The 11035-nt window shown below is 38.9% G+C and overlaps 1 protein-coding gene across 1 annotated transcript in view; it reads right to left on the bottom strand.

The window, feature by feature from the left end:
* The window catches only part of DIS3 (DIS3 homolog, exosome endoribonuclease and 3'-5' exoribonuclease), a 30210-nt gene that overhangs the window by 11031 nt on the left and 8144 nt on the right, over positions 1-11035 (bottom strand). The window contains exons 3-12 of the mRNA XM_019524721.1: positions 9059-9252; positions 8888-8961; positions 8250-8417; positions 6696-6860; positions 5676-5789; positions 5446-5583; positions 4178-4324; positions 3356-3472; positions 1138-1239; positions 133-197 (exon numbers count right to left, since the gene is read on the bottom strand). Coding sequence (XP_019380266.1) covers positions 133-197; positions 1138-1239; positions 3356-3472; positions 4178-4324; positions 5446-5583; positions 5676-5789; positions 6696-6860; positions 8250-8417; positions 8888-8961; positions 9059-9252 — 1284 coding nt within the window. The remainder of the gene's footprint in view (positions 1-132; positions 198-1137; positions 1240-3355; positions 3473-4177; positions 4325-5445; positions 5584-5675; positions 5790-6695; positions 6861-8249; positions 8418-8887; positions 8962-9058; positions 9253-11035) is intronic.

Here is an 11035-nt window from a genome sequence, read left to right on the forward strand (position 1 = left end):
AAAAAAAAAAAAAAAAAAAAAAAAGAGAAAGAAAGAAAGAAAAAAAGGGAAAAGATGTTAGACAATCTATAAGAAAAAAAAAATACTAAAAGGACAACATTTAGTAAAGCAGCCAATATGAAGGACAAATACCTGTCCACATTCGATCTCAGGGAACACAAGTTGGAACTAAGCAACTCCGGAACCATATCAATCCTCTGTAAAGTAAGGGATAAAAGTTTGTTTACTAATACACAAATGTATATTTTTCTCCACATGATACTCAAGTATTTAATAGCATGAAAATAGAACTGCTATGGTTTCATTAAGTAGTTCTTCCATTAACTGTTTCATGAAAAATGAACTATTTCCCAGGGGTTTTGAAGACAGAAAAAAAAAATAAAACAAACTACAGAGCTTCAGAGAAAACTTACTACCTTATGACATGATATACAGAAGTTTCCATTCTCTAGTTGTTGCTCTTGAAAAACAATGATGGTCCAACAAGAAATATTATGCAATAAGGACCAAAATAAATTGAACCAAAATAGATAAAAGTGACTGTGTGATGCTCAAGTCTCTGTAGACTCCAAAAGATTTGGCAGCCAGCAAGGAAAGATGGAAGTTTAATATATTATATTATGATGGCCCAGCCTTGACAGTCACGTTACCCACAAGTGCTACACTATTGTATTTATTTTAGGACCCTGTTCTTGTGTCCAGTTGTGCTTCTGTCACTACGAATTGCTGTCAGCTCTTCTCTTCCTGACTCATGACCAGTAAAAGTTAAGGACATATGTCCCTAGTCCTCTCGTTTCAAGTTACTTGCCAATTAGACACAAATAATATACCAATTTCAGAAGCAGATGTGCTATACCCCAACTTTGAGTTAAGATGGGTATTCGCCTTATAACAGACTTCTATGTTTAATATGCTTCCTACTACACTTAGAGCTGCCCTTTAAAACAATCCTGCCATGACGGTTGGCAGCCTTGATACAAGCAAAGTTTCATAATAAGTTACCAAAAGAAGCATAAGTGTAAGCAAAAGGTTTCTATTTTATTAAGACTGGAGATGCATTTCCATCCCAAAGAATTAAAATGCATGGAAAATGTACATCCCATGTAAACCAAAAATCTCAATGAAAAGAATAATTACTTTTTCACACAGATACACTGTTGTTCCTCTTTTTGCTGACTCTTGGTCTAAAGCATTTCCTGGTTGAATAAAATGGCTGACATCTGCAATATGCACACCAACCTTGAAGGAAAACAAACACAGTTTATGAGGGAGCAATGGTTCTCAATATAAAGGATCCTGAGGTTCACATCTCTCTTTACCATTTCATCTCTACAGCAGTTAATGTCACATGAACAAGGATAATTAAATTAATTTGAAAATGAGGGTATCGTAAAATGTGGACATGGATCTATTCTTTTTATGGGCACTTAACTTTTATCAGTATGGTAACTCTTGTCTGTAGCACCCCACCACCCTCCACAGCTCTCTTCCATCTCTCCAACCCAGGCTGCAGTTTGTTTGCTTTTCCTTTGTTTTCTTGCCCTCTAATGTTGGCACTCTCTAGTATTATCATAAGATAATTTAAAATAAAAACTACTACAATTAAAACAGAGGTAGGAGGTGGAAATAAGTGATTTTAATCAAATTTAAATCTCCCCACAAAAAGATCTATACACCTCTAGAATAAAGCCTTTTATTTTTTTCCAGTTTCTAGAAATTTAGGTTTGATTTGTGAGTCTTAACATTAAATTTCAATTAATGTTTCCACATTCATTTGTTTAACACACAAGCACTTCTCCCCATGCAAACAGATACCAGAGTTTACTAGCTAAGAGAACAATAAGTGCTACCTGACAGATGCACAGTTTTCAGCTAACATAAAAACCTGTGTGTGTGTGTATCCGTATGTGTACCTACGGGACAACTCTGGCCCTACAACAGGATCTACCCAGGTGATCATTAAGGCTGAGTGGAATGCCAACGACTTCTACCTGAATGGTTCAGGATGCAGGGTTGAAGCCTTTTAACATACGCTGTTAGTATGAGGTGCGCCAATATATCGGTCATATATCAATTCACGTTATCAAAAATTAACATCACTGGCAATTGGGTTTTTTTGGCCAGTGCAGCCAATAATGTCACTGATAAATGACATTTATGCACTAATGTAGCATGCATGTGGCCAGGAATGCAGCCAGGCAGCTTGGAGAGCAGCGTCCTGCCGCTAAGTCTCTGGGGGAAAAGGAGTGGGGTAGGGTAGCAGCAGGGGCAGAGGCTACCCAGCCAGGGCAGTGTGCACAGCAATGGGGAACTACCCCTCCCCACCCCCCCTGGATGAGCTGCCTGCAGGGTCACATTCGCCATCCTGGCTAGGCAGCGCCTGCCCCTGCTCTTTTCCCTCCCTTACTGTAGGGGCCTCAATCCCTGCCCCCCGCCCCTCCGTTTCTCTCACAGACTTACAGGCAGGAGGTTGCTCTCCAAGCTGTCAGGTGGCACTTCTGTAAATCAGCTATCAGTTCGGTATTACCTGACATGGCTGATCAGCCATCAATATTGGTCAAGAAAATCTTTAATCGGTGCACTCCTACTTAGTATTAAGTAAACGTGAACGATGCACACAAAACAAATAAACTAATAAAAATTAAAATAAATCAAGTGGAGGGCCAAGTCCAGATATTCTCGATTGTTCCGCAACCTTTCTGTGGACCACCAGAATGGAGCTCATGTACCAGCGGTGGTCTGCAGACCACAGTTTGAGAACCTGTTCTATAAAACATCGTATTTTACCTGTGTATAATGAAAATAGTACCTGATCATCATAAATAGGTTGAAATAAAAAACAAAGAGAGAATGGAGATCATGTATTACTTGTGGGCACAAATAAGTATGAAGATCTTTTTCTGTGCTGAAATAAACTAAATCTTTTTTTACTGCTTTCTACTTGTCACTGTGTTGCCACGTACATTTCTTAAAATGCTGATTCAGCATGTACATTTCAAAATAAAGGTCTGCTTCACGATTTTAAAGAGAAACATTCACCTTAACATTTTTTAGAAATCTCTCATCTAATATCACATTTCATTTTAACAAACTGACAACAGTAATTCTGTTTATTTCTACTGCTGAAAACAAAAAACACCTCGTATTAATGCTGCACACTAAATAAACGCTAAAACTTCTCCTTCTACCCAAATAGCAAGGGCACAGGATAGACTAGGAATACCAGGGTTCAATTCCCAACTCTGATAGAGGTTTGCAAAATGAAGCTTCATAAAAGGCAGTTAACACCAACATTATTTGAGAAAAAGGAAATTCACATGCATATACAAGACATAAAAATAAAGAATCAAAGTACCTCAAGATTTCCATTTTCCAGTTCTCTACAATGTAATGCATCATCAATATCAGTACAGCTAGGTGGATCCACGCTACAGACACACAGATGCCTTAAGTCTTCTCTATAGCTCATATCCTGCAATTTTAAATGAGTTGTTTTCAAACATAACAAAACAAAATAATAATTTGGAAAAAGTGTACATAAAAAGTACCCAAGTGATTTAGAAGCACAAAATACATTTATCCTTCTGCATATTAAAGCAGCATAATGGATACACAAGATAGACAGATGTATAAAGTATTTATATGTCATTAGTAAATAGGAAAAAAGCCACACGTTTTTCCATTTATTCAGAATCAGCATAGTTCAAGCAAAGGATCAGGAACTAAGAAATTCATAACTGAAATCCTTGTTCTGACACTTAGTACCAATGAACCTGATCCAGTCAAGTGTTTCAAAGTTTAGAAGAATTAAAAATTAAATGCATGTAGTATGTGTATAAAAGATCACAGAGGCTAGTTTGTAAAGTTCCTTAATGATTACAAATTGTTACTGTACTTTACGAGGGTAATTTCCCCATATTTAAGCCATCACAAAAATGTACTTAAGTTTTGTTACATACAAAGTTAATTGCTCTTCGCTGAATCTGCTTTCAGAGACTTCAGACAGGTAAGTAACACTTTGAAAACCTCATGCCATGAACATACAAATTTGAGGAAAGTTGCTCTTCCCAGTTTCTGCTGCACAGGGATGTCCAAGAGCAAAACAGTTTAGTTTGGTTTTGAAGGTGACACTTGCAACAGTCACTGTATTCATTTAAAAACAAATTTTAAAATTTACCTTTTCTGTAATGCTCCATGGCATTTTTGGTAGGAAATTAAGAACAGCCTGAGAGAAAGGTTGATGGGGCACATCATGTTCAAGCAGCAGAACTTCTGTCTCAGTCTCTTTATCCCCAGCAGTTCCCAAGTTCTTTACAAAATGACCCTAAGAAACAATACAGGCATGTAGCTTGCTGAGTATCTTGAGATACGGTTGTTCAAACAAAACAAAACAAAACCAAACCAAACCAAACCAAAACCAAACCTTGAGATAATAGCACCTTAGACTATTAAACAGTTACCCCATATACAGAGTGTCATTCTGCCCTCAGCTCTTAGCTTGGAGGTCCACTGGTACACCATCTGCGATCTACATATTTCCCAAGAACTGTTTCCCCTTCCTGATCAAAAACATGCAATTTGAAAGACAATTCCTTCTACACCTGAAAAGTCAGAATGACCTTCCTCACTTCTGATATGCATTGACCACCCAGCAATCAGCTTCTTTTCTTCTATTAATTGTTTGTCTGCTACCCTAGGGAATTCCCCTCCCCTGCCCTCTTCTCCCCCTTTACAAGTGTTTAATAGGCTGCAATTACTTTAAGTGCTCAGACCTGAAGAAGAATGTTTTACATTATTTTATCTAACTCTACCCCAACCATGCAGTTGGTCCAATAAAGAATATCACCCTAAAAATTCTCACATAATTCCTGGACGATCATGGCTACAATATCACTCTGACATTACCCTTCCATTTAAAGAAATTTGACCCTACTCTTAAATTTGAGCTGACATGTTTCCTCCTTTAAAAGTCCACTGTATTCTTTACACAGCAATGGTAATCTTTCAACAGTGACTAATACTTTTGCTACAAAATTCTGATTCCTACACTCAAAATTCAGTCCGACTGGTACAGAAACTTAGAGGAACTTCGTATACCTAAATGAAGCATCTCAATCCAAAAAATAATTTAGGACCAAAAAAGCTTTTCACTTGGGAGTTATGGGTTAGTAGCAGCTGGAAATGTCCACCTCTTCTATAAAAGCTAGCCCTTTTAAAAAGCACCCATGACTGAAAAGTCTTGTTTCAGTTCCTTTACAAAATATTATGACTTAAAAAAAAAGTAACTTCCTCAGTTATCACTGCTAAAGTATGTGAAATTCTTATTATTTATTGTAAATTATCTACCATAATACTATTATTAGTACATTCAAGTTAAAACTAGTATTTTATAAAAATCAAGTGGATACATAATAGAAAAAAAATAATTTTGTATTTTAAACTCACATTAGGATACCTGGAATTTCTAGGCCAACCGTCAATAGCAACAATAATTCTTTGTCCTTCTAATGTGGAAGCTTGTCTGGTTTCTATTCGAATTCGAGGGATTCTGCGATCAGCTGGTGTAAACAGATGCCGTCTTGCCTGTACGCAAGGAAAGGAGGAAAAGGAATAGCTATTTTGCTAAAAAAAAAAAAAAAAATTGCACACTGACAACAAACAAAAGATCTGCCTACCTCTTTTATCTGTGATTTGGAAAGCATGCCGCAAAGTGGTCTCCAGTTTCTTTTTATAATACCAACTACTCTTCCTGTTGGTCTTGACATGTTCTTATTTATGGAAGTCTTGAGCTGATGTTTAAAAACATGAAATTATATTTGAATTCACGATCCTGATACGTATAACTACAATATGCAGTCTAACTGAAGCTTCAGAGGTAAACAATTTTATCAGTCTGCGTAATGGTCAAACTCTACTATGACATCATAAACAGTACAAGATCTTCTCCCACTCCATGTCCTTTATATCTCTTAAATGTCTGGCTAGTGAGACACAATTTTCTTGTGGATCAAAACAAGTTTTCACCCTAAATTTAAAGATATGACACAAATAGGATGCAAAGAAAAAACAAAAACTGTGATGCAGCGGTGTCTTGTACACAGAAACACCCTTGAAATCAGGTGACAGTCAATTCACAAAACTTATAGAAGGGTGTCTCAAGTCCAAAAAGGCTAAGAACCACTGCATTAAAAGACTATTGTTTGTCACAATGTTACCCTTTGCTCTTTTCAAGCAAATAGTGATATATAGACTTGTATAGGTTGTAGACTTTTATATTATCTATACACACATGCACTTTACATAAATAAACTTCTTTTTCTTTTCATACACACACACACACACACACACACACACACACACACACAAAGAAAAAGAAATGGCCTGGTAAACCAAAGGATCTACATAAATTTGAAGAAAGCTTTTATGAAAAATTTAATTAGGAATATACAAAGAAAAAAGCATGTTTCTAATGCTTAGCAACACTGTGGTCTTCATGATTCTGAACACTAGGACTGGCTGAAAACTGAGGTTCATTTACATAAAAATTCACCCCTTCTGCGTGAAGCATGGAAATTTTCAACTGGTTCTACTGGACACATCTTTAGCACTGTCTGAAAACAAATTTTATTCCAAATGCACCAAAAACAGGAACACACAAAGAACAAGATGAGAAATATAATCTCAGTTTTTTATACCATGTTTTCCTTTTCCTCCTCTTTTTCAGTATCTTCTTCATTTTGGCCCTCATCTTGCAAAACCACTGAGGATAGTGCTACCCAATCATTTTTTTCCAACAACTCCACAGCAACAATATCTTCATGAACTGCTCGGTTTAAATGTTTAAGTCCTTGTATAATTATCTGAAAAAAATAAAGTAAAATAAAAATTTAACATGCCTTGAATGTTAAATCATGAAATGTTGCACGCAACCCTTAGAAGTCCTCCTGCAAGTAGTATATCAAGGCTCCCTGGTATCAGGCACAGCACATACAGCAAACATATGATAGAAAAGGACATCTCTGACCCAAATGAGTAATAACTCATTGCGACAATAATTATTACTTTTCTTTCATCCAACACGCCTTTCAGTTTTCTAGGATTCTCCTTTCATGCATAGGTTTGTATGAAAAGATTCATTATTAATTTTTAGCCTCCTGCTGAGGGCTTGAGTATCTTCTACATACTTTAAGTGCAAGTCACGTGAATTATTATGGCTTTCAATATAGTCAAAATGATTTGACGACGGCCAATATTCTGCACATATCCATAAGAGTACTTCGTGCATAGCTCCTTGTCTTACACAGGTGAACTACAACAACAGTCAATTAAAAGGAACGTTTTAGATTAAAAAAAGAATTAAACTAATGATAGAGAAAAACAGGTGGAAAAAAACATCCTCACATGCACATTTTTCATGAAAAAGTACATAAAGAAGCCATTGATGATATTTAAAATGAATGAGGAAAAACATGACTTAATGACAAGGGGGTAATCAAGATTAGTTCCACTTTATATAAAAGAGATGCATAATCGTTTAGAGCTCCAGTATGAAACTAGAGACCGGCCTGTTGAAAGTCTCCAGGTTAGAGTCAGAGGCAAGAGCAGCATGGGTGATGCTGTGGTGGGTGTGTTCTACAGACCACCAGCCAAGCTTCAAACAGCTAGCAGAAGTTTCCAGATCACAGGCCCTGGTTCTCATGGGGAACTTCAATCACACTGACATCTGCTGGGACAGCAACACAGCAGTGCATAGTAATCCAGGAAGTTTTTAGAAGAGTGTTGGGGACAACTTCCTGGTGCAAGTGTTGGAGACACACTGAGGTCTGTGCTGTTCTTGACCTGCTGCTCACAAACAGGGAAAAGCTGGTGGGGAATGTAGGAGCGGATGCAAATTTGGGCAGCAGTGACTACGAGATGATTGAGTTTAGGATCCTGAGAAAAGAAAGGAAGGAGAATAGCAGAGTAAGGACCCTGGACTAAAGAAAAACAGACCAACTCACTCAGGGGACTGATGGACAAGATCCTCTGGGAGGCCAGTCTGAGGGAGAAAGGAGTCTAGGAAAGCTGGCTAAAGTTTAAAGAAACGTTATTGAAGGTGTAGGAATGAGCCATCCCGACGTGAAGGAAGACTAGCAAGTATGGCAACATTTCAGAGCACAGTGGGGTTATGTGGCTCATCTATGTAAATCCTCAAAGCTAAGGAAGATTTAAGCACATTTCAAAACATGACATCAAAATGAAAAACTTACTTCTTTGTTCTCTTCAGCATCTCCGTGAACCCATACTGTAGCTTCAAGATAATTCTCTCTACTGGCTCTGAAAGTTCCTTGAAGGAAAGTGCCAGATTTTATGCCTTGCTGTAGCTTGCTAAGGGGAAGATGCTCTGGAAAAATTACTCTTGCATTTTCAATTTCATTCTGTTGATAAAAAATTCAGTTAGTTGTTGGCTCACTGAAATCAGTTATCGTAAATCTAAGCTTATCAACCCCAAATTCAGGCTACCAAATTCTAGTCCAAAAGCCAGACACAACAATTTGCTGACATAGCAATTCAAATTCATATGTTGGATACTATTACAAACTACATTAGTGCCTCAAGTGGATGCATAAAAAAAAAAAAGAAAGGTAGCTGGAACCACCTCATACTGGGAGTTCCTATCTGCCAGCAGACGTACACCAAAGATACAAACTATGCGTATGTCCAGATAAGCAGGAATCCCTGGGGACAAGCAGAAGTGGCACACCTTGTGCAAGCCCTATGATCACACCATTGTATGATAAATCAGGTTCCTCAATTTTTAGTAGTTCCTGCACTTAAGTGCAACATAATCATACTCCAGACCTTTTACACTGTAAGCTCTTAGAGAAAAGAAGAGACAACAACATACCGCTGCATCAGATATGCAAGCAAGACGATCTACGAGATCAGGATTAGCTATCAGGCTCTTAACATACTCTTCACCTATAAAAATGAACATAAAGATATGTAATTATAAAAGACATCAGTAGAATTTTTACAAGTCAGGAACAATTCAAATACTTCATATAATTGAGCTTACATGTATAAGCAGTTATCCCTTCTTCTAGAGCCTTCTCTTTATTTTTCCTGTCATTTGTTAGAAAGATAACTTGTATCTTCTCCTCAGTATTCATTTTCTTTAGATGTTCATTGTACCATTTTACTGCTACTCTGATGGCTCTATCATTGCGGTCATTAGAACTTTCCCCTTGCTCTTGTTCTATATAAGTTTCTCTGTAAAATAAGAATACAAATTTCCAAAGCCTTGTCACCACTTAATAAAAAATATATCAGAGTAGAACAAGTTGAAGAGCGTGACGTCTCATGAATCACACTGTTACTACTAATAGCTATAACATACCTAACAATTTTGAAATTGGAGGAAGACAATAACAATTCCAACAGTCTTGCCACTGAAAATTAAGATGGATACTAAGGAACTCCAGATGAATTTCATGAATTTAGTTAACTGAGCGACATGACTGCAGATAATTAACATAGATGCATACAGCATAATGAACTCCAGAAATAGGACTGGAATTTACTTTGGAGCGTAAATAAGTCCAAAAAAGGGCTGTGTGAAATTTCAGCTGCTGTTTCGTTTTGGATTCGGACATTTCAATGGTTGAAACACCGAATCCAAAAGAAACGCAGGGCTCTGAAACGAAATGGGCCATCTGAAACATTTCAGAAATTTTCCAAAATGTTTCGGATGTTTCAGAGGCGAACTTGCAGGGAAAGAGGGAGGGGGAAGAGGGACTGCTCTGATATTGACATCTGTAGCTGGTGGCCAGTGACAACGATCTGTCCCCAAGGTCCCTTCCAATCCCACTGCTGGGGAAATGTTCAGGTCCCCAAACATTCCCCCAGTTTCCAGCTTGATTCCCCAGTGCCTCAATCTTTTCCCCAGCTCTTCCCAGCAAGCACGGCCCCCAAATGATGTGGGATGACAGCAGGCTGCTGCTGCCAGCTGGTGATGGTGGCAGCTCTAAGCTATTTCTCCATCTGGCAGCAGCACCCAGCTGAAACCCCACAGGCAGATCTGGGGGCCGTGCTCCCTGGGAAGAGCTGGAGGAATGATCAGAGAGCTTGGGAAATCGAATCGGGAGCTCTGGCTAACAGGTGGATCTGCCCCAGCTCCTGGGCAGCAGGCAGCACCCTGCCACGCCACGCTGAGCCACGCGATGGTGTGGGTGCCATGGGGGGGGGGGGGAAATCCCTGCTGCCCTATGCTGCATGGGGGTGCTCTGCCACAGGTGCCCAGAGGTCCCAGTCGCGACTGCCAGATCTGGTGAGTGCGGGGCTTTTTTTTTTTTAAGCTCTGCACACCGGCAAAGCGCTGGGAAGAACCCAGTACTGGCACTGGCCCCAGCTGGCAGCCTCCTATCATCCCGTATGTAGATCTGGGGGCCTGTGCCACCTGGGAGGTCTGCAGGGCTGTGCCAGACTCCTCCTGGGGGGGGCAGGCCCCCGGATCTGCGTGTGGGGTAACAGCATGCTGCCACTGCCAACAAGTGATACTAGCTTTGCTTTGAACAGTTTGAGGTGCAGTTTCGCAGAAACCCCTTCATCTATCTCCTTGAAAACTTGGCAGGCTTCATGGCCTCAGAAGGGGCTATCATCCTTGCAACTTGCATCAGAACCAGGCAAGAAATGACAAAGTTATAGACAGTTTTGTGATTCCCCATTATACTCTATGGCTGAAACACCGTCAAAATTCCAAAACAGCTCCAAAACAGTTTTGGCCAAAACAAAACAGAAGTGATTTGAAACAGCAAAACAAATCACTGTCCCTCTGAAATGCTGAATCCAAAGCAAAACAGGCATTTAAAATATAAAAATGTATTTCCCAAGTTTTCAACCTGCAGAATAGTAATAATACTTCCTCCCAAAAGAGAAGGTTTATCACAATGAAAGAGGCTGAGTTTTGAGAAAAGAACCACCGCCACTCTTGTGATCTGGTGCCTGATATATATATTTGTTCATTGAACTTACGTGCTACACTTCTTAACAAAGA

Source organism: Gavialis gangeticus, unplaced genomic scaffold (assembly GCF_001723915.1).
Source record: "Gavialis gangeticus isolate Ggan-Ray unplaced genomic scaffold, GavGan_comp1, whole genome shotgun sequence".
Lineage (NCBI taxonomy): Eukaryota > Metazoa > Chordata > Crocodylia > Gavialidae > Gavialis > Gavialis gangeticus.